Here is a 25,260-nt window from a genome sequence, read left to right as displayed (position 1 = left end):
GACCCCTCACGAAGCCACCTACAACGTGCCCATGATTTCAATGTATGGAATTTCCTTAAGCGGCTCCCGGTAAACTGATTTGCATTGTTTATACTCGAAGAAGGGGATAATTTACGTAATTCGTGATGTTTCGCGATACAAACGATCAACGATTACTGTCAGAGGATCGACACGTCGCGTAAAAAAAAAAAGAAAGCGAAACGTTCCCGCGGTCTAAATTTCCCAGACCCGAGGCGTCTAATTACCAGACGGCGATGGCGGAAAGGAATTAAAACGTAAACGTCAAACGCGAAAAAGATGGGTAACAAGGTAGCAATGTATCTCTGCTGGGCCGCGAACTCTTTACACACAATTACGTGTACCAGGTGAACCGAGAGAGAGAAATATTACGTCGTGGCCGGTGCATAGAGTATGCAGTTACCGGTAGTCGCGGTAATATCGCATCGCGAACAGCCGCCAGAGAAGAAGAGGATGGTCGAGATTAGTTCCGATTGCTCGTGCACCGCGGAGTTATAGAAGGGTTGCCCGCCTCGGCCAGCCATCGATCCCGGCTACCGGCTTCTGCCCGTTAATGAGTCATGTTTAATTGGCGTGGGAAGCCAGTGGCTACGTCCACGTAACGGAATTGAACTGTACCCGATGCAACAGTGGCTTGCTTGCAACGTAAATATACCACCGGCTGTCCGCCACAGATCGACCTTACATGCATCTGGACACTGGATGGCAAATAATCGAACGAAAGAAATCTTAACGAGAGGTGTCTCGATAAGAGTCTGAAGAATAAAAATATTTAAATCGCGACGCAGTTTCGCAAGTGGTAAGAACGTTCTTATTCCAGACACGGCCGAACTGGAAGCCGCTTTTCGAAAGAATCCACAGCTCTACGGCTACCTTGACGACAGTCAGGCATTCAGCATCAAATCGCGATTTCTCAGACGGCAAGGATTTAACGCGGCCGTGTTCACCGATGCAACTACAACGGGTACGAAGCAGAAACGTTGTGACGCGCGCGGCAGATGGTACGCGACGGACAGGCCATTTCAAAGGATTACTGTTACGCACGAGTTCCTAGAGACTGCTGTCAGGCCAGGCCTAACTACACCGGTATGCAAATAAACGACATCGGTCGGGACGCGTTAAAAAACGCACAATAAGCTTGCAACGCGCGCCACCGAGCATTGTCTCCAGTCTAATCACGACTGCGGTGCATTTACGAGCCACCGGTTAGACGGACGTAGCCTCCGAACGGAGAGACTACCTTTTTCCGAGAGGCGGTTCTCGTATTCTTTGCGTTACCGTGCCACGTAGGAATATGTATCGCGAATACCAACATCAGTCACACCCATCGGAGAGCCCGACCCTGTGGGTGGCGCTACGTACCCGTGAATAAGTCCTAGGAATCGCTTGTAAACTCATCCATCCGCTCAGAATATTCGCCAAAGAACAATACCTTCTTTCTCCTCTTTCCTTTATTTCGTAAACTTGCAAAGCAATTTCCAAACGAGAAGGATCATCATTTAAAAGCTTAACGTTCGAAGTTCAGCTTTCAAGTCTTTAAACGGATCGGCAAAAAGGAAAGTATAAGAACGACGAATGAAATAGTCGCAAGAAAGTGTCAAGGTATCCAGTAGCCAGGTTCATTGGCGTACTTCGAGATCCATGTACGATCGCATAGCTAAATCGACACCTCGCCATGGAGTCGGCGCTAATCGTCTCTCCCCGTGTGACGTGCCGACATACCGTGGTTCTTGCTAACAACCCTGACGCTCCCTATTAGTAGCCCCATATATATAAGTGTATAAGGAACACTGACGCGTCCGCGCAGCCGGCTGGCATCACGATTCGGGTGCCATCACGTACCGCACGGAATCGAGCGGGTTTCCATTCGCGGCCAATCGACACGAGCTTCCATTCGGATCGATATCGATCGCTGATCGTGATCGCGAGCGGTAAACAAATGGAGATACCCTTGCAAATAGACGCGTCGCGAGAGGGAAAAAATCGGATAGACACTTTGCGAAATGGTTTCAATGAAATGGAGTTCGATCTAAACGGATGGGAATAAGATCGCCATCTCTTTCATGTTCGAAGCATCTTGAAATGCTTGGAAATCTTTTTTTAATATTCCACTTTTACTTTATAAAGGAATTTTGTAATGTTTTTAACCTAAGTTTCTCTCGTCTTTAAATAAATAATTCATTAACGTATTAGTATTGAATTCGAATCTCCTATGATTTCTAGATAGATTACAGATTATTCAGCTCCTACCGTGACAAGCTTGAGACGATCGAGCATTATTATTAAAGCTGCAGACCCTTCTTAGCGAACCGATACCAGACGCAACGGAAACCGGTCTTTAATGTGTACACCAATTAGATTTGTAACCCAGAATTCAAACTCAAATCTACCGTTTATCAGATCACTGTTCTGTCAATCAAGCTGTTCGAGTCATCGCATTCCTCCTCTCTAACGTCTGAGCGTCACCTATCGGTCTAACGTATGTAGATAAACATTTGTACGCAAATGGTGCTCTGTTCGCATGCAAGTACATTGCAAGTGCATTCGTGTTGAATACGTCGTAATCTGTCTACAAATATTACCTTTATTCTGTTGATAAGATGGTTAACAGTTTTTATAAACGACTATAGAATTTACAGAAAAATTGAGAAAAATAGAAGAAAATCTGACATACCTCCCTAGACGTTGGTGCCCCCAGGAAGCAGGGGCTGTCCGGGCGGCGGGGCGCACTGGCCCACCGCTTGCTCGAGAGCTCGCTCTCATCCTGAAACAATAAACGTGACCTGTAATTAGACAAGACGAAGGTAAAGGTGATAGGCGGCCAGGCTTGATGAGCGCTATTATAGCAATCGTAATGGACCCCTTGGAAACCAAATTGCTGTTCGCAGAAAATTAGCGAGAACAATGGAAGGGGGACGTCAGCGGGTAAACTTTAGTTGCACCGTGTTGTTCGCAAAAATTCAAGGATCCATTTCGATTCTGCTAACGCAACACCTAGCCGTGTTAAAGAAGAATGCATTACGTCATGTTGAATAAAAAAAGCACGCAAAGAATGTGAATAAAATATGATTTAATTGGCGTTTTAAAGAGCGACGGTCAATCGAATGGATCGAACAGAGTAAAATTTGAAATTGCATCGAATTTATTCGCGTATAAATTTTCAACTTTCGCTGCACTGCGTTTTCTGATAAGGATGGCATAAAAATTGCAACGTATATCCCGTGTCGTTTTACGACCACGATATTCCGCGCTTTTTTCCCCCCGCTCGTCGACGCCACTCGCGCTGTGTGGCCATACGAATAAACGCACTCACTCGCGGCAGGAAAGTACGAGCGAGCGTTGAATCGAGCGCAATTTTCCGGCGGCGCCGACGCGAATCGATGCGACTGCAAACGGCTCGTAGAATTGCATTTCGCGACACGATTAAGCCAACGCTCATACGACCGGCACGGCCGGGAAACAGCAGGGGCGCTCTAATGGATCAATTACACCAGTCATTTGGAGTGAAACGAAAGAAATGGTCGCCGAGAAATGGTGGTTGGCTCGAAGGTACGCTGCAGTGGAATAATTAAGATCGCATCGCGCTGCGGTGTCAACGTAAATCGTTTCCTCCGCGAGAACTCGCGAAGGATTTTCATAGAATTCGCGAGGAAATAAAATATATATATATGTTACCGGCAATGTATAAAAAGCAGGCATTTGTATAGAACGCCTAGTCTATACGACGTTTGTCTTTCTTTCAAAAATAAAACTTGAAAAGGGAATCATGAAAAGGTGTTCGTTAAAAATACGTAAATGAAAAAAGAAAATACCACGTGACATTAGAAACGTCATTAGCTGGAGTATTTTATACATTTGATATTTCATAGAATGCCTAGGAAATGTGTGAAATATTGATCTGCTAATGTACATTCTCACTCGAAAGTGTTTCTAAGAAAATAAAGATTTATTTTTTATATAATATCACTATTTTTTGCTCGTGCTATCAGTTACGTGATATCGCAAGTATCGCTGTAATTTCCAATCAATTACATCGACTAACAAGAATATTACAGTCTTATGTAAGCAGAATTTAAAGACTCATAGTAGTGTACTCCATCGAGCAGTGAACTTGCAGAATCAACAAGAGATTGCTTTATTAAGAAAATTCAAGTGTTTTCAATTCGATTGAAGCAAACGTAATACAAGCTAATGTCTCGGTACGAGACAAAACCATAAAATATTGTCAGGTGTCGCAACCGCAATAAAGTCTAGCAAGAAACACGTCACGCTCCGCCTTCTTTGTGCAATCACTTCGATAATGCTCAATTAATGAGCATTATCTTCGATTCGAGACGTCAAGTTTACGATCACCTCTCGCCACTATGGACCGATCCCCGCTGACGATCGTAAAATTAACGAGAAACGATCCAGAGGCGTCGTTAACAGGGTGAAAATCCATTGCCTACGTTCATTATCTTTGCCCATATTCTGGCAGCTTGATGCGTTATTATCCTCGCGTTATTATTACATATTGCATTATTACGCAGCCAGTTGCAACAAGTATTACCGATGTTACGTTTACTTTCGCTAGATTTCTCCTATTTCCCGTAATACCTCGAGATTACCGTTGAAATTGAATCGGCTCCTTTGGACACGGAGCCCCGAGCGATAACGAGCCCAAACATAGGTGTGTTTCCCGTCCAAATACATCAATTGTAGCTGAGATCAATTTGCTTTTTAGCTTTAGAAATGAAGAAAATAATTTTATATCGAAAAACCAGTGATTGCTTTATATCCTATCATAAGCCTTTTTCTAATTTAATAAAGACCATGCATTTTGTAATAGTTTGTTTATAAAGATGTCACGATTTTTACCCCGGAATCACGTAAACGTAAAACAGAGCGAAGGCGAACTCGTTGCTTTCGCAACGATAAAGTAATTCTACGAGCTACAAGGTAGAATCGCAGTTCGATGGCAAGGCACTCGTGCGAGCGGGTGCGATTAAATGCAAATGAGAAAGCGATAAAAATAGCCGGTTCGACAGGAAAATTCCTAATTAACGAGCGGTGGAACGGACGAGCTGCCTCTTAATTATTATCAGCGAACGTGGATGCTCGATCTACATTTATGAACTCGGGCATAAACGCGAGCCGATCGAATCGGTGTACAGTCTACACGATACGGAGGCGTGCACGCATGCTTCTCCTCGGCCTTCCTCTCGTTCCCACGCCGTCTTTAACTCGCTAATGGATTAGAGAGCTTTCAAAAGCTCCGTCAACTCGGGTAAAAGTCTTCTACTCGTGTCTAATCCATTCGGTTCATCGCGTTACGCCAATCGTCCGGACGATAAATTACAAAACTTTCGGTCATAAAAACAACGATATGGAAAGTGATTTGCGCCGCAAGCAGATAGATGTACGCCGCGTCTCCTCCCCGACAGCCAACCGGGCCCGGCTTTGGAATAATGTATGAAATCATCGACGAATGCGAGCGCGTCCGCTTGCGCCCATTCTCCATATGCAGCTTGTAGCTGTAAGGAGGTGAAACGCTTACGTAACACGGGGCATTAGCGGAATATTTATAACGTTAATCGTCGAACCGGGCTGATTACGCGCTCGATGCACGTTGCGATCGAAAGGACAATCCCCGTTAATCCGATCTCGCCCCCAATCTTCGCACGTTTCTTCGAACCAGCGTTTTGACGATTTTCCATCGTTCGAGACGTGTTCGTATCCGATACCCTTCACGTTTGGACGAGATTTAACTCGATACCTTACCATAAACGTCAATCCGCTGTCGAATATTAAGAGGAAGAATCTGTTTATCGCCTGGGTGGCATTTTTCATGAAAAAGAAATAGGTTGTTCTACACTTGCATAGCTAACGAACGCAGAAGTTCCAATAAGAAGCTCTTCAATCGCAACGATTTATACCGGATACTGGTAATATCCCGAACAGAAATATGGAATGCGAGAGGCTACCGTGCAGCAACGCTCGGGTCATTCAATGAAGGAAAACAATGGGGGGCTTGATTTATGGGGGCATTACCGACAACCCACGTACATGCTTAGATCTACATATTATACCAATATTCTCGATGTTTACTGGCCGAGCATTACCGCTATCCGCGCACACGATGTGATTCACGTGAGTCTCCTCGCTACATCTTCCGCAACAGTCGACCACCGCGGTGTCTCTCAGAAGTATTCGAGCTTTTTAATAATTCCATGGCGGTAACTTCAATGAGAATTTTAAGAGATTAATTCTTTTTGCATGAAAAATACATTTAGTTTACTGTATATTAAAAAAAAAAAAAAAGAAAAAGAAATGAAATATTTTCAATTATTCGTGGAATGAACGAAGATAATATCTTGCATCCGGCTGCGATATAAAGACAAGATAATAAGTCATACGTGAAAGAAAAAGACGATCGGCACGCACCACGGGGAAACCATAAACATTGTGGCATTGCTTCGGCACGTTGTTGCATCGAACCGTTGAGTCATTGGCAAGCCGGGTTGCTCGTAAAAGGAAGAAAAAGGAACGGAAGTGAAGCAGGTCCTTGGGACGTAAATCACAGGATGCGGTAAACGCACTAAGGAGGATATAATGATGACATATATCATCGTACTAATAGTAGGACCGCGATACGATCACGCTGGGCGATGGTCGCTAAGAAATGGCCAGAAACTGCCCCCCAACCGAGTCCAACCGACCGACCATTTCGTACGCTTATAATCGACCCACTCGCCCGGATAATTGCATTCGTTAAAATAACTTCACGTAACTATAGTCCTTGTCCCTTGCGATACTCGAATTTTTCTTTTATTCTTCTCCGTGACCCGAAATCGACGATAAAACTTGTAATTATCCGTCGTAAACATCGTACAAATTTAAGTAAATTAATGAATATTTTAGTGTAATAGATGCAAATTTCTTTGTTAGTGCAATCACAAAGAGCAGCAGATGGGAAAGGAGTTCAAGTTGGAAAAATCTGCATATGCAAACTCGCGGTTATCTCAGAGGAATCTGAGGGTGTTGCGTACATCTAGGCTCGTTCGTTTTACGCTCATTTCGAGCACGAGCACCGTGGAAGAGGACGAACAGGTAATTAGCGACGCTCGAGCAAAGAGCACGCGTGCCGGGGCAACTTAATTACGAATTTCGAAAGACGAAGCTCGCGAGCCGTGGCGAAGGGAAAGGTAATTAATTTGGGGGAAAAAAGGCTTGGTCGCGTAGTCAACTACTTAACACCCCACTATCTGGCTAAAAATGAAAAGTAACTAGTTTCAAATAGTTGTAATGTTAATTGCGGTTTCAATCTCTCACATTTCATTTTGTTTCGTAGTAAGTTTATCAATGAAAAAATTGAGAAAAGAAAGACAAACTATCACCAGTGTGTTACACCAGCGGCTTTTAATTTTCTCCGCGAAACAGTTCCCGTATTTTTTCAGCCACAGCCCCCGGTGAAAGTCTCCGCAGCCTCCTATTTGCTGGCACGAAAGCGAGGGAGAGCAACCACGAAGCCGACAGGTCGACAGAACCGCTCCTACGTGTACTCCGCAAATCTTTGCGCCTGCACGTAACGCAAATCATGCGGCAGAAGTGTGGCACGTGTTGTCAGCGTACCAGCGGATCGTAAGTGTAATGGAAGCTGCCTGGTGCGATTACATAACGACGAGATTTCAGTTTAAATATGGAAACTGTCAATCTCCCCACCCTATTCCTCCTCTATACGCTGTAATTAATAGTAATCGCGCTCTTTTTCTCGTTTTAATCGTTGAATTTATTCCGACAACCAATCAACACACCCCTCTTTGAAAATAAAAAAATTTAATTAAAAATCACTTATTCATATTATGTGTATTTTTCTTGTAAAAGAAAACAAGAGTTTGTAGCTAAGTTTAAACGCTTTGAGATGAAATGCAATAAAATTGCGATGCCAAATTCTTCTCTTCTTTCGTTAATTCTAAATTATCTAGCATTGCTTAAAAACATATCCTGCGTGTGGCGAGGTCGTCGACCTTTTGGTAGGAAAGATTTTCTCGTGTATTTTTCGTAAGTCCGACGACGAGGTGTAGAAGCGAATGCCAATCGATGTAGAATCGCGCGAGCGAGAGCGATCGCGGCGGATCATGCAAGTAGAACACGGCACGTGTTGTCAGACCCGGTGTGTACGTGACCGTAGGTGTGTTAAGCTGCACGAGTTTCCTTCGATTACACCAGCGGAACGTGCTCGAAATGAATGTTAAAATCACGATCGAGTTCGTGTTAAATGCGAACGGATCGTAACTCGATCATTCGATATCGCATCCTCGAGATTGCTCATCCAGGACGGCATTGAGACATCGTTTGCTGTGTCTAGAAAATTCTTAATCTTCTACAATTATAAACTATACTAATTAAGTCAATATCACAGAATTTAATGAAGTAAATTGAATACGATCGGAATCCTTTCAGTAGTACAACCAAATAATACCGCGGACTACTCATAAAGAATTTCTATATCTGTAGAATATCGCGTATGAATAATTAATTAATCTCTGATACAATCTTTATGACCATAAATAATCTTCAGAGTAAAGTAATTATACGAATAACGTTTAGCTGCAACAAATTAGAAAATCGATCGATATAATTTTACCGTCAATGAAATCAATTTTCTTCTTCATCGAGCGCGTTACGAGTTTAATCTCACTTTACGATGTCATTTAGGTAGAGTTTCGGGATCCCTGGACGGTGAAACATCACCGTACGCCATCACCGAATCGTTCGCCGACGAAAGAAGCATACTAAAGTTTGAGGCTCGTTACGGTTCGCCATAACATCGTTTTAACTTTCGTTCGGCGAACGAAGAAAGGAGACGATACGATCGCGATGATCGTACATAAAGATCACTGGCGCCATTCCGTTGATGCGAAGACCGTGAATCACACGAGATATTTTAGCGGATACCTGGGTAATCACAATGTACTCCTCATAATTTATTACTAATATCGGCTATTAAAGTCCTTAAAAATCTTCAATGCTTTCCTTAACCGTTCGATACCGTGTGTTTTACGAGTGCATCGCGTAAACGTTACTTTTTTATTAAATTTTTTCTTTTCTTTCTCTTTTATATCTTCCCGTATATTGTAATTATAGACCACACGAAGATACTCCCAGGTTTAACCGGCATCGCGCGTTTTCGCCGCGTTACAAGTTACCCATAAAACAATGCACACCCACCGCGAAGCGTTGGTGTAACAATGTCTTGGCGCCACAAAGGTACAATGATATATCTGTGAGCCGAGGTCGGTTACTTAAACTTCATTGAAACCGCGAACAACAATGACTTTCTCCGCGAATCGAAAGGAGGAAGTCAAACCCGACGCCGCGCCGTTACAACTATTCGCTGTGAGCTCGTGACGCTTCTGTACCATCGACCTGACCAAGAAAAATCAATTATTTATTTCGCGCAGACTAAACAACCTGGCCGACGTGGATGGTGAAAGGACGAGACCGCTTCGAACCTTCTTTTTCCTAGGGGATGACTTTCGATCGATGGAAATGCCGATCCTGCCGGATCGGAGAGAATCGTAAAATCAACGACTCGCCCAGCTTTGCTCGACCTCACCGATGCATATACTATTTATATTAAAAAGGTTACCACGTTCTACCCACCGCAACGAAGATAGTTAATGGCTTCATATAAGCTTTGATTTATATCGAGCTCCCCGTTTTCTTACTTCCTTCGATCGCTACGTTGAATTTTGTAATTCGATCCCAGTCGAGTATCAGAGCTAACCCTTTACTACGAAAGCATTTGCATGTTCGACGATTGAAATTATACAAATTTAAAATTGAATGATTCGTAATGAAATAATGGAAGAATGAAGAGTGTTTTGCCTGATGAGAACTGAGCCACTTGTGCATTCGTTTAACCGGTACCATAACCGATCTGTCATCGATCGAGTTGTCATTTGCTCGAGTATTTCAGCCCTCGAGCCCTGGGAAGGTGAGCCAAGGTACCGGCACGAGCCTACTCACGTTACGACACGTGGCCGGTAGGCTTGATAATTTATTATTGCTGAAGAAATGGAAGCCGCCGATCTATTAGCACGTTCGACAATAACAGCACCGGCCGTAAGTAACCTAAGTGGTTAAGTAACGTCAATGCGGCTTACCAACCGCCTACGCCAACTTCTTGCAGATATATGCCTCCTTGGTTGATGTGGCTGCTCGCGATCGTTCGGCTCTCTACACAACCGATATCGATCGCAACGAAACAAAGACTTTATACGGAACGAGCTCGTGCCAGCGAAGAAAAACACGGAAAATGATCAATTCCTGGAATACCCGAGGTCAAGCGACTTCCTGGATCTATCATCGTTACTACGACCATATGGTACTTTCGTGGTTCATTCGTTCCGTGCATTAGATCCAATTTGCTAATGACTGCTATAGAATAGACGTTATAGAGTATGCGAAGTAACGGAAAATAAAAAATGAAAAATGTCTACGACGTATACCCTATGTAATGATTAACCCTTTTCCTAAGAAAATAGAAAATATGATATAATAAACTATAATTCTGCTTGGAAGAAAAGGTGTTCGAGCTACGAAAGATAATTATGTTTTATTAATTAACCTTAAGATTAAATGTATAATTTTGGAATAAAAGAGTTTCGTGTATTGGAAAAATTATTTTTAAAGGAACAGTTCAGAAACTAAAGTTAAAGATTTTTAAGAAACAGTTAAAGAAACATAATTTTAGTTCTCTCCATGGTTCACCCTCTTGAGGAGTTTCTCCATGGTCCGTTATTCGAGGGTTAAGAGACGCATTACTTTATGTTTCTTACTTTTTTAGGAAAAACTTCAATCATTATATAGGAATCAATATCTGTATACGTTACTCTACTACAAGTTCGAAAACACCCTATTTCGCAGACGCAAATGGTTAATGAAGACCTTAGAAACCTCTGTTACACGGATTTAGAAATCGCGTCTAGACTGTTATCCTGTAAAAAGTATACCGTATACATCAACATACGTGATACCTGAAGTAACAAATTAATGATTTAAAAGAAAGTAGAACCCGTAGCTACCTTCTGCAGTCATTCGACTACACTTTATGGAAACTAGTCCTCCTCCGAGCGTACGTATCGCCGTATACTTCATGTAAATCTGGAAAAAAATCAAGCTAATCCCGGTACAAAGGCCGAGAACGCAGATGTACGTTTAGGGAGGCTTAAGATTATTCATTTATGTGCATCGTTTCGCCGGTACAAACGCGGCCGCTACCTTCTGATCTACGTAGACTCGTCTGCGTGCTTTCCGAGCATTTACGTGATTGTCATACCGCCTCTTCTCCCCGTTGAAAGTCTGAAAGCTGGCCAAGTAACTAGCGTGGAACCTGGCTACCAGAGACTCTGCTCTTTTCTCTCTCGTCAACAGTTGAGAGAAAGATCGTCGACTTATCAGTGGAGAAATTTTCTCCGGGATTCCCGAGGAGAGTAGGTAGTAAAATCATAAGCGGAAACGTAAAGGTGCGTAAATCGTTCATTTTTATTCGTTCCTTGGCCACTCTCCGGCTCTCTCGGAAGATTTACACGAAGCGCAAGTCCGGACGAGGGATTTCTCGTTGGAAACGAACAGACACGAGAGTACAGGTCCGAATGCAGAATCGCAGATGTCGCGGGACCAGCTCTCACGTTCGAAAGGAGAGACGAACGTCAACGGCGGGAAAGAGAAGCGTACGCGGGCTTTAACAGCGACGCCGTCCAGCCGCAAATGCGATTCGCCTCGGCGCGACGAACGTTTTGTCGCCGGTGATTGGCGTTTGAAAGAACAACCACGTACAATGCAATTACCTTGGCCTTAACCGCCTCGACCGACCGATAGGATTCGATCTGTGCACCGGATAAATACGCGTGCATCGCGAGCTGGTCAACGCATGCTGGCACCGTTCCCGCTATTCGATGCACGCTCCACTTTCTTTTTTATTTCTTGCACCCTCCAAGTAAGCAGCTCCCCCTTCTAAAGCTCCTCTCTTTTGGAATTCCTAATGAAATTAACGTGGCGAAGATTCGTGACCGTCTAGGTAAATCCTTTCAACTACCGAAGAAATAAACATTTAAATCTTATTTCTACCATGTAATTTGAGATACATACTAACAAAAATTACCAACGCAACTACACTGAACTGTACACCAATACATTGTACTCATAGATCTGTGTTTTGAAATAAAAGTGTGAAATTCTAAAAAGTCTTGTATCGACACTCTTCCTTTTGTATAGCAAGGAAGTAACGAATCCCCCTTTTCGTCTATTTCTTTGCAGGACCCTTAACGAGCCGTGAGATCGCATCTCGTTAAAGGATCATAGGTCATCCCCTCCGACTCCCTTCTTCCTTTCGCGCCAGCTACATAGTCTTAAGTAAAGAAAAAAAAAAAGAAACATGGCAAACATACAATTAAAAGGATTTCCAAAAATCTATTTAAAATTTACCTGCGAGCAAACACTCTGGATGAGATTCATTTTTCGCAGAAGCAGTAAGCATAATCTCTCGTTTCGAACGATAAAGAGATGGTTCAACCTTTTAAGGTACATTTGATGCCCATACCACCGGATCATCCGGATCCGAGAGCGTGGGTGTTATTGCCTTTAATGCCGAATCAAGGCTCGTAAAGAGGTACCCTCGCCTCTCGATACCATGTCGTTTATTACCCGAAAGTGGCGGGTCGGGTATCGTAATCATCGAATACATTCAATTTTTCGTAATGCCACACCGTCGATTACCGCGAATCTAATTAGCCCGATCGGTTCTACACGGAGCAGCTGCCGACCTCCCGTGACCCTGCTCGCGCTCAAAGTTATAAAATTCAACGATATTTCCTCGATTAAATTCGTCGAGATCCTCCCTGATAATATCTACCGTTAGCAAATAACTGTACGGTTTACTTAACAGAGAGGAAAATGATGATGATCGAACGGAGTTGATTCGCGACAACTAAACTACCGATCATCTCGATCATCCTTCTTCAGGATTAATTCCGTTCGTTACGAGTGGATACGATCGGTAGACTGTCGATGATTTTACGAGCCAAGTGAAAAGCAATCCAGAGATGGAAGAACAAGAGTGTACTGTCTATTGTGAGCTAGCCTCGGTGTCCAATCGAACAAAAGAGGAAAAGATGGCGAGAAAGAAAGAAAAGAGAGAAAGCCGAGGAAAGGAGACAAGGGAGCCTCGGTTCGGTGAGATTTACGGGTTGCCTCGTAACGAAGGCGACTCATCAGCATCGGTAATGGCGGCATTAAGCTCTCGAGCCTTTTGTGTCCCGTAAGATATTCCTGGACTTCTGACCGGATACTCAGCGACTTCGGATCTCGTCGCGAACGGTCAATCAATTTAATTACTCGTTCGAGCCAGTCGGATCGCAGAGTCGAACGTTTATCAGAATGCCATTCGCGGCGCATAGAGAAAGAGAAAGAGAGTTATTTCTCGAGTGACTTGTCTACCCTAATAGCACTAAATCTCGCTTAAGTGGCTGACTAGAAAATCGCGCGTAAGAAGGACCGGCGACCGGTCTAAATCGCGCAGACTTCGCAGAACCATCGATTGAATAAATAAAACAACGATGGAATCGTGCATGCGCCAGCGGCGCTCGTTTGTAACCAATGAAGATGGATGATTCGAAACAAGGATCCTCGCCAGGCTGCTTCCGTTTCGCGGTCTATACGTTTTCAGACGTGTAAAATTGATCGACGAGCGAATAAACAGCGCCGGGAAACGACGTTTTATGGAACGATCGTAAAATGATCGAGGATCCGATGATAAAAATAGTAATTAGATACTGAAACACTCTTTAAAAGGAAAATCCTGGCTCGCATGGGAAATCGGTTTCACTTTTCGATAATCAACTCTAAAGTCTTTTTAATTACCCACCTCGACGCGTAACGAATCGAACGATTAGAAAAATCCTACACCAATATCCGTCGATGTATTCGATGATTTATGAATTACGAGAACGATAATTACGGAAATATTCTGCTCGAGGTATGAACTTGTTTTACGAGTGTCTCAGTGCCGACAAAAATGCGACAAGATGTAAATCGGTGCGAACCTGCAACTCTTCCTTGTAACTTTAACGACTGTTGTGCAACGAGAAGCGATACAAAAAGAAAAAATGATACATACGTAATCAATTCGTCAGACGTGTTCTCACAAGTGTTGAAAAATGAACTTCGGTTGACGGTAGCCGGGTTTACGGTCGTTCGGAGGAAAAAGAGATTGCGTAGATGCAATTTCCTACGGGTCACGGCGTGCATCGTGCTTTCAATTCTTAGAAATATCAATTATGTAAGCGTGAGAGAGTTTAGCTGAAATGTGAGTGTGGTCTTTTGAAAGGAGATATCTTTGCTACGGTTGAGTAGCTGTTTATGACTGATTGTATGCGCGCGATGTGCCAATCTGATAGTACAAATGGCTGATGTCGTCGATTCACGTCTAGTTTCAGACATCTCGGAATTGAACGTTTCATGTGCAATAACTTGCAACTATATAAATTAAACGTAGAAAATTTTGAATGATGAACGAAATGGGTATGCAAACGTGCCACTGACCGTCGAGGAATTAGAGGAGGACACGAGTTCGCGAACACACGTCACGATCGCGATGCACAGATATGGTAAACGAGCTTATTATAGCAGTCAATTGCGGCATTGTTCGCGCGGATCTAACGACGCTTCATTTGCATAACGCGTATCGTGTCCCCGCGAGGCTCGTACGCTTCTTATGTAAGATTAAGCTTTTTCGCGCCAACGAACCGGGCGTAATTGAACGCGAAAGGAAGCGATCGTAACCGTACGGTTATTGATTTTCGTTCAGCCACGCCTTAAAAAATAAAGATCATTAAAACGTTAGCCGGTGCGCGAAACCGGACACCGGAATCGCTGGAATCCGTGGGTCGCTCGGGTCCCCCGTGATGTCTCTCTGCATATAATTAAGCGCACACTGACGCATTGCCGTCTCCCGCGATTTTAAACACGCGCGTTCCGTTTAACGCGCACGCTCGCCAATCAGCAGGCACAATAACGCGAGGCGAAGAATGTAATTGCATCGTGATTTAACGAACGGGTCGAGGTGGGGCGGCCGTAAAGTACTTTTAAGTACGTTGAAGGATTATCGCGAAAGTGAGTTTAAGCGAACTCGCCGGTATAAATTTGATTATATCCGTTGGAATGCCGGAGCTTTTAAGGTGTCTCGTGATGGACACCTTAAAAAAGAGAAAGAAAAAAAAAAAACGAATTTAATTGTCTCCGACGACGATGTCCATCCGCGACACAAGAGGGATTTTCCGCGTCCGCCTCATTCGATTTCTCCTCTTTTCCATATGCTAACCGGTTTCGATAGACGTCAGGCAAATTCGTATAATCATGATCATCCTTTCCTGATACGAAGAAACATCGCCGCCACCGGCAGAATCATCGTTTAAAGCCCCGTTTATCCGGTCGTCGTCGAAAGTACTACTACTCGACGAGCCGATGAAATTTTCCGCTGAAAGTTGAATTTATCTTGAACCAACGTTACCCGACACGTGTTCCGAATTCCTGACAATCCTGGCCGGATTTCGAAAGGAACTTTGCCTTCTTCTCGACGATTTCGATAAACGATTTCAGCTAAGAGATGCGCCTACGTTGAACGAGGCTGGAGGGAAGCTTTGATGGACCCCGATATCGTTCGATTTCACGTTCGAGCGAGGCCGCGTAATAAATATTCACCAGGCTTCCGCCGTGGATTGTCGCGGAATACCGACCACTGGGATGGGACGTTGTAACGCGGCTGAGTTTCATAAACAACCGCGATGTACCGGCAGGTTGGTTAGTTATGATCCTCGGAGGCTGGTGGCTAGGCGCGCTGCAGCCCGTCGGCGAAGAACGAAAGACGGATGGCATACTGGCTCGAGAAGAAGAAGAAGAACCCGAGAGGAAGGCGTAGGCCTTCTTGTTGCGCGACCTTTTGAAATTTTCTTGCGGTGTATATGCTTGTGGCGTGTTTACACGCTCGGCCAACACCTGCGCACCTCGCGATCACGTTACGGGCCGCGTACAGGTTTAAGATTTCCACCGATACCTGTCTTCGATTCTACCATTTTCCTAGGACCAGTATTTTCGAGGTCGTTTCTCAGCTGTTTCGCGACAAGATACGCGTTTCTTCGAATAAAAATAAGGAAAAAATATTTTGCAAAATTTCATTACAAAAGGTTTTATCGCGAAAGATAAAACGTTTGGAGAATAATAAAAGAAATGCATCGTTTAATCAAGAGCGCACGAGTTTACGACACTTCGAAACGTGACGTTCGCCGCGCTCGTACAAATGCAACTCGACGCACCGAGCAAGAGGAGCAAAAACACTGCAACAACAACCGTGAACAGCAGGAGAGCGAACAACAGAAGCGCGTTAATTAAACGCTAGCGATTAGTTAGCGGCAGTTAATTATATAGATTAATATGCAAATGAATTTCCTCTCTCTTTCCCACCGGGTAGCTGGTACGGGTGAAGGTAGACGGTGCAACGAGACCCGTAATCCTGATTGCATTACGCGCTCCAGACTGCATCGGCCACTCGGTTTTCCTACGTTACGCACCACGTGACTTTTACCTCGAATCTAATCGAGATACCTGTAATTAATCGCGAGAAATCCCTCGATTAAACGAGCCCCGTGGCTGGCTATTTGAATCGTAAAAGCTTGCATCGAAATTCCATCAACGTTAGTGTTTAGCATGGTATTGCCAGCATTAATTTCATTACACCTAACCGAGCGCTACTGCGCTTATTTATTCTAAATTATTAACGAATTCGAAATGTAAAGTTACGCGTATGGTCAACGGGTATGAGCAAAAATTGACTTAATACACCGAGGATCCAACGCTTCCCTTGTTTTCGCTGAGCACAGAGGGGAAATATATTACGGTCGCTTCGATTTCTTGCTCTTTAGACAAGAGAAAGAAATCTTTATGAGCGTGGTCGAGACAAACGGAAGGCGTCCCTGCTATTTCTGCGACTTTTGCCTGCATTCCGTCGCCATCGGAATGCCAGTTTCGAAACGAGCCACTTCTTTTCGAGTGGCCAGCAGAAAAACGGATCGACGGCATCGAGCTACCACGAAATGGTATTACAACGACGCGTGTGCGGCTAGCCATCACCACCGGTTTTTCTTTCGCCACGAGAAAATTCTAAGCGACCAGCTACCACCACCGCCACCGGGGAGAATGGAAATTTGCAAGTGTTTCAAACCTGTCGCGAATAAGGGAGCGCTCGATGTCGTAGTTCATGCATTAACGAAATCACGAATTCGATGGTGATATTGACAAATCGGACAGCTGTTTACCGTAAATTGGCTTAACGTCGTCGCGTCAAGCCCATTAATTATCCCTAATGAAAACCAATTAGAACTTCTCGATACGCGACAGGACGGGTCCATTAACCGTTGCAAGAGCGGGTTGGCTACTTTCAGACGCAACGTCGCGCAAAAACGTGCCGGTGCGTTAATCGAACCGCAGAAAATCACGGAAAACCAGATTTCACGCGTTTACCGTATCCGGCTTATAATGCGTACGCAAAACTAGCGCATCGTTATTCGAAACGGGTTGAAGCATATTTATTAATTTCATATAGAGTTCATTATAATAAAATATAATTATTAACGTATGAATGCTACTATCATCAACCTTGAAGAAATACGTTTCAGTGAAGTTTACTTATCGCAGTGTACTTACACGGGTAACATCTACATTTCATGAAATCTTTATTTTTTTTCTTTTCTAAAGAATAATATGGAAAAAAGTTAAACGTCAAAATCGCGATTACACGAGAAGGTGTTAAAATAAAGTTATCTCAAATCCATTGGTAGTTTCCAAATTTAGTCACACCTCGCTACCGAGTGAAATATTACCGAGCGTGAACGTATGAATGGAAACGTTAAGGTGGCACGTATTCGTCAACGTTTCAAATTCCAAACTATTGTACAGCGTTAAAAGGATGCGGCAGCAGGTGAAGGAGCAAAAGACGGTGGTAAGCTTCGACGACAGGTAGACGCGTCGGTGTCCGATCTTATAAACTGAGAGCCCTGGGAAGATGGGCCTAACGCCTTCGTGTATCTCATGTAACTAACATTAGATGCATAATGCATGTATAGGTGGCCGAGCTAGGTGTCGCAGCGACAAGCCTCTACGACTCTCGACGCCCCTCGCGTTGCATCGTGCCAACACCAGCATCTCGAACGTTGCAGTTCGACCAATATGCACCGGCGACCGTGTACCCGCGATACGGATTTTAAAATACAATCGCCTGTAGCTTTCTAGGTTCTGCAATACTCGGACGGTACGAGGGAAAACTGAATTACGATCATTGAAAGGGTAATCGAGATCGTAAACTGGAAAGCGAAGATCGAAATTCTCTCGGTGAAAATCAATTTTCACCGGCTCTGAAAGAGAAACTGTCGATCGTACGAGTATAAAACTGAATGCAAACAGTGTTCAATTTAGAGGATGAAAATTAGAACAAAGCAAAGCTGCGAGATTTAAATCAATTCTTTAACAAGATCGAAAGAGACTATGCAAAGCAACGGAATGTACTTGGAAAGTTGTTAGATAGAAGTACACGTGAGCAGCGGCAACGAACAGGTATACGGGGGATGCAACAGAAGCAGCGAGCAGTGCCGATAAGGTTTTTCATCGGACACAAAACAGTGTGTACCTGGTAGCTGGATCGTCCACGTGAGATCTTGGTCGATACAGCGTTGTAAACCATTGTAATGGTAATATGCGGCGCGCGCGGCCACCGATACACATCACCAGCCCGAGCCACGACCGTTTTACCCGCGAAAGTGTCCCCGCGGTGTAATCGCGGCCGACCGCGTGTAAGGCGCCTGTACATCGAACACGGTGTTCCTTCTCCGATCGTTCCTGTACAGTAAAGGAAGTCAGGAAACGTGCGACAACGCCGAGACGTCGGGTTGAAGTTCCTACCGTACTCGAAAGCGATTTTCCGTCTGTGAACGGTGCCAGTCACCGCAAACGAACAGAAACGGGACATAAATCACTGGCTGGCCACGAAGCAATCATATTTCACTCGTGAGCTACGGTGGCGCATTGCTAACAAGCTGGCTACGCGTTACCGGCAATTACAAGCTTGCGCACAGTCCACGCAACGAACGAAGATGGTTCCGCGTGTACCGTTCCCGTCCCGGTGATTCTAAATCGATTTGTCAGGACACGTCGGACACGAGGCTGGCGGGAAACATTAAGGACGCGAGTCCACGGCAACAATCGCGAACGATGCACGGGACCGGAAGCGTAGAAGCCGAGTTGTACGCCGCGCTGCGTACACCGAACATCGGACAAGATGCAGAAGCAACCGCGAGTCGGGGCACGCTTTCCACGGCTTAGGACAGCTAACAACTCCGCTGCCCCATTGTGGACGGGTCCAACCCGGTGACTTTTACAAAGTGGACGCATAACAAATGCCCGGCACGCATACATTAGCCCGCATTAATACCTGCTTGGATTTATTAATGCCCATATTATATTCATGCGTTGCTACGAGTTACGGCGCGATGCATTGCGCCGGGGCATGCGCCAAGCACCGATGATATATTCACCGTCGCGCTTACTCCATTGTTCCTACCCTTGCCAGCTTACTTTTCTCTCTTCCGCCTAAGCTTCCTAACCGTCTATCCTTCTCCGTCTACCCGCATACCCCTCTCGCCACTTTATTCCTTCGCATGAACCCTTTCAAGATCGTTCCTACATACGTACGAACCGTACGCTCGTTGTACCTCGCGATCGCAATAAGTCTGCGGTTGACTACCGTTCGGCTTTACCGCCGGACCGCCTTTCGCCTCGTGAAATTGCTATCGGGAGATAGAACTCCGGACTAGGTGTTCAGATAAGAATGGAACGATAAAACCAGTCCGGGGTTCCGTGTGTAAACGGTGGACATTTCAGATTCAACTTCGAGCACGAGAACCCGGTGTCGCCTGTGACGTGGTCAATATTTAACTCGCCGATAATATCGTGTTTCCTATCGTGTGTTACCTATTATTTGTGTCATGTTAAATTAATTAATAAACACGTTTATTCGAACGTTATTTGACACCTGGTTTTGTTACTTTGTCCTCTCGCGTCGTATCGAACAATCGTTTGGTAACTGCAGAATTGGCGATAATTTTCACGGTACGATAGAGGTAAGGTGAATCGGCAATGACCGAGAATTATCTCCGACTGATGAAAGTTTATTGTTAAAGGGATATACGCCTACGTGGAAGCGAGCGTTTCCAACGTACACCGGTATCACGCGGACAGGATGCGCGAAACGAGCCTTAAAATTGAATAGGCTTTTAACAGCGCGAGGAAAAGCACGAAGACATTAAACGGTGGTTGTAAAATTTCAATATTCGCCAGAGAATGAAACGGTAAATACATCCGCTCATTTTTCTGCTTATTTTCTCCTGCGCCGCGTCGGGCGCATCCGAGTGAGAGACTTTCTCGTCATTCTCGTTACAAGCCTAAACCACGGTTCGGCAGGCTACTTAAGTGGTGAGTAAAGAGGCGAGAAAAAGCATCATATCGAAAGAAGGAGAATTCGACAGCAGACTTTCACGGCGCGTTTCTTTCCGCGGCGCCGACGGTACGAACTTTTTTGGAAACGGAACGAATCCTTGATTCTCTGTAACGGCGAATTTTTTTTTTTCCAATCTTCGCAAACTTCTTTGCATCCAGCATCGCCAGGAATTATATAACGACAAGTTTCTGCTTTACGGCATTTACCGTGAGAAACTAAACGATTAATTGCAATAGTATTCACCATTCACGGTGATTGTCGCAACGAGAAGTTCTATAATTTACAGTGAGCCTTTATTGCAACCTTTTCAATAAATTTTTAACTTCCTGACAGCTATTAGAAAACGAAATGCATCGCGATTGCAGGTGCTTTTAGACACCTGCTATTTCTACCGTGTCTGGAATTTCTATCTTTTTTTATTTTCTTCAAATAATTTTATCGAATCAACCTTAAGCCCCGAGTTTTCTTATTTAACAGCCACTCTCGAAGTGGATCATCGGCGCAGTCGTGAGCACAGCAGCCCGAAGCGTGCGCATTTCTACGTATGCATTTCCTCGTACAAGCGGCGGCCTTGTTAACCATAGTCTATAGGTCCGCCCAGGCATGGTGCACCGTGGGATCCGCGATGCATAAGGACAAGCGCCACGAACTTGCACTTTAGCGTACGACGTCTCACGACCGATAACAAACGCACCACGTCCCGCTCGAGCGTGTACCTGATGACCGGCGCTGTGCAAGCAAGCGGATCCAGCAGTCCAACAAATATAAATGCACTTACTACCTGGCGGACGGAGCGGAGCTTTAAAGGTGGCAATTCAATGGGCATCCGCGCGTCGACGGAAGAGGGAGAAACGAACGCGTTCGAGCAAAGACGATGGAAAAGCGTGGCGAGCGTGCGCGGATCAATAAGAATGGTCGAACGACGGAGGACATATAGAGAGAGAACTGATGCATGGATCCGAGCAGCGCACTGGACACCGACGACATGGCAGTTTCGCTAGCCACGTCGATACTCGTTAACTGTAACACCACCACAGTCACCACTTCCACTTCGGTCTCTACAATCGTCCTCCTGGGTATCTATTGGCGCTTTCTAAATGCGCGGTAGAGGATTTCATTTACGATCGCGTTTTAATGTTTGTAGAAGAATTCGAAGGAAATTCATTATCTGGAGTAATCATTGAGATATCGATACACTCTCGTATTCGCGTGTCAGTCGCTGCGACTGATTATGCTCATTGATAAATACGCACATTTCGTTCGCATATGTGCACAATATGTTGTTAAAGAAAATATAATCGTAATTAAATATAAATAAGAAACTTCGAAGTTGGTAATGAAGAAGTTAACAGGTTCGTTACCACTTGTTCTTTATCAGTTTATGATAACGTATTGTAAACAGGAGTGTTGTTGGGCTGAAAACAATAAAATAGATGTAGGATGTCCTTCATCTAGAGATAATTATTGCCCCACGTCAATGAAGAACATATTCTAACAAAAAACACCTTGGGCTGCGGTGCAAGATTTTCTTCTCAGATCCTAGTAGCTAACGTGTTAATTAAGAAGAATTTAGAGGGCGTACACATACGCCTTTCGTACGTATTGATGGATATGCGAGGGCGTATATGGTACGCCTTTCGTAGCGAAAGAGTTAAAACTCGATTCTGAAAACGAAAAGCAGGTTTATCCATGAATATCCGTGATATCGACGTCATCAAGGCCATATGGAGACAACCCAAGAGACGCGTCACGGCTGACTATTATTCGAGAGCGCACGTGCTGTTGAATCTCATTGGTGGCCGACATAGGCGTCGCTCGGACGTGCTTCACATTCGTGATACGTCATCGTTGTTCTTATCCTTAACTCGATGCCCGATCGAAAGATCAAATCGGTGAAATTTAAATCGATTCCTCGGACGTAGATCTGCAAGTCGATAGCGTCCTCGAGGAGACTCGTACGTTGTTTTACAAACATCTCGGGGCTATTCGTTTCACAGTCCGATACCGTCAAATTGTCCTAGGTGTTCATATGCAAGAAATTGTTCGCTAACGAGCAAACATTGTTACCAATTAACTACTGTGGCGACATGCCAAAATGTCTGTGAACGTTTTAGAAACCGTATTCGCGTATCGCATAAACGAGTTCCAGTTTAGAACACGACGACAAGTCGAGTCGCATTCCACTCGTCAACGAAAACAAGTTACGTGTCACCGTACGGCGAGCTCGGTTACATTTTAACTTTCGAACTGATCTTCCTCAAGGGAAGCACAGCCCGTGTAATTCGCTTTTATGGATAATCGTTATTGTAGCGGAAAACATTCCGAGTTCCTGTCTGATGGACGTTTTATTGCAAACCGTACCGAACACCAACCGGACAGTAGAACCTAACTAGTCGGGCACACGGTTAAGACACAAACTATCACTTCGCTTCCCTCCCCTTCCAAACATAATTGTCATATTCTTGATACAAAACACGGCTATAAACGTAGACAGTAAAGAATCATACTATATGCTTTGAAGGATAGAATCATTACTTCCTTTAATTTAAATTAATAACCTACTCTGTGCAATTTTAAAAATGCTCCGTCCCAAATATTAGTCCTATTTACGCTAACGCCAATGTGTCATCCATTGCCAATTGGGTGGAGGAAACCTTGTCTTCGAACGAGGCAACGCGAGAAGTGCTTTTCTCAACAAGCAGATAAACATAGGTGAATAATAAATAGAATAAAAAAAGATGAAGAAGGGGGCGCAAATAAGGCGACTGAACGGCGTTAACTAACGCCTGCTTCGGATCTTAACGACCGCGAGGAAGGTGTACCATTTTATCAGTCTAATACACAGAGGTACCTACTTAGCGGCACACCGTTGCGTACCATTAATCGACGATAAAGCGAGTCTCGAATGGCGAGGATCGTGCCAATAAAGTGGCCAAAGTTACAGCACAGTTGGCGTCCGTGTACGCGAAGCGGCAACAAGCCGCGGAAGGGGAGAAAAAGCCTATCATTATTAACGCGTTAGCATAAATCCGTAGTAGAGCTGGTTCCCACGGCGAGGTGGCAAAAACGTTTGTCCACTGGGCGTAAGTGGCTTCGGGGTTGACAATGACCGCCGTCATGGGCCGAAGAAGCCGTAAGCCGTAAAGGCTCGTTGAACACGAGGACGTGCCACCGCGGAAACTAAACCTCCACCGTCGTGGAACGGACTTACGATACGTCCCCGGAACTGCGATAAATGCGACAAAAAGGGAACTCGTCGGCCACCGGTGCAGCGTCTCGGCAAAAGCTACGGCCAAGTGAAAAATGCCAGTCCGCAGGAAAAACGAGACTCGAAACAGGCTTCCTGATACTTTGTCGTTCGTCGTCGATCTCTTTGCCGGCAACCACCAGACGAGCGCCTTATTTTGATTCTCTACCGGATACTTGATTTCCTATCGATCACCTTCTTTATGAGCCACTCTTACGCAACTGATATACGATTATATCAAACAGCTTCAATAACGTGCAAATATGAACAGTCGAGTCTTTGACGTTAGATTTATAAAGTCAAAGGGACTGATACGTATATTCTTAGAAAAATTATGGTACATTGTAATAATAATAAATGACGGTGCTTTGGAAATATGCGTGCAATTAAAATGTTCGTCAAGTTTATGAAGTTGACGAAGAAGAACTGTTAGACAGAGTTCGAGAGGTCGACTGGAAACAATTAGAAAGTCTCGATTAAATTTTAATCATCCCGCGAGCGGTAATGAATTGCATAATTGATTGTGAGAGACGTTTGCGAGGAACCTGTTGCCGTCGGGGAACACGTGTACGTTAATTGAAATTAGCGGAACACCGCGTTAGAAAATCATTCAACAATGTTCCGTGTGTACCGTTCGACGTTGAAAGTGATTTAGAAACGGATTACGTCTTCATACGTGGTTAACGAATAAGAATAAGGAATCGGAGCCGGCGATTCGCTCGAGCAAACGAAGAAATATGAAGTGATAACTGGTCTTCGATCAGGGTGAAAAATCGATTTTGCAACGACGACCGGATGATGGAATCTGATGAACCCGGCCGGACAGAAAGCAGCCACCGTGTCATATTAGCGTATTCCTGGACAATTTGTAACGCCATCTTGGATCCCGTCCGTGCGTAACAATGTAACCAGAAGCCCAGGAACGGGGAAAATAAATGATCGTCTAGACCTTCATAAATCAATCATCGCGAAAAGAGCCGCATCGCCGCGAGGATGACACGCGCGAAAGGGAGTAACCGAGTCGGTGCGATACGGACAGCTGCAAGACGAACGAGGAATCGAGCGTTTAACCACGGTGAATGAAAGAACGCTCGGGAAATCGTCGAGGATAGGGGATATAAATTAAAAGAAAACTAACTACGAACACGTCGTGTCGCTTCTGTTGAACGTTCTCCAGCAAGAACGAATAAATCTCGCGAGGATACCGGAGGAGGCGAAAAAAGAATATCCTTGAAAATCTGCTCGCGCGAGAGAAAGAGAGAAACGGTCATTATTTGATGCGGCTCGTTTAAATACGCGCGACATCTCGTCCGTCCCCGGTGAGTACGAGCAAATTCAAAGAAAACCGACGAAACGGACGTCGAGAAGCCAGCAGAGATGGGTGCTTGCCAGAGGCAAAAGGACTTGG

The 25,260-nt window shown here is 44.6% G+C and overlaps 1 protein-coding gene across 2 annotated transcripts in view; it reads right to left on the bottom strand.

Moving 5' to 3' along the window:
- Window positions 1–25,260, bottom strand: part of LOC114878768 (Krueppel-like factor 5) — a 245,389-nt gene that overhangs the window by 163,385 nt on the left and 56,744 nt on the right. Inside the window, exon 3 of one of the 2 annotated variants that reach the window (XM_029192933.2) lies at window positions 2,693–2,782. In XM_029192933.2, coding sequence (XP_029048766.1) covers window positions 2,693–2,782 — 90 coding nt within the window. Of the gene's footprint in view, window positions 1–2,692; window positions 2,783–25,260 lie in introns of those variants that run through there. The other variant, XM_029192924.2, reaches the window with a different exon arrangement.

Source organism: Osmia bicornis, chromosome 2 (genome assembly GCF_907164935.1).
Source record: "Osmia bicornis bicornis chromosome 2, iOsmBic2.1, whole genome shotgun sequence".
Lineage (NCBI taxonomy): Eukaryota > Metazoa > Arthropoda > Insecta > Hymenoptera > Megachilidae > Osmia > Osmia bicornis.
Note: the sequence above shows the minus strand (reverse complement) of the source record. Positions and strands in the feature narration are given on the sequence as shown.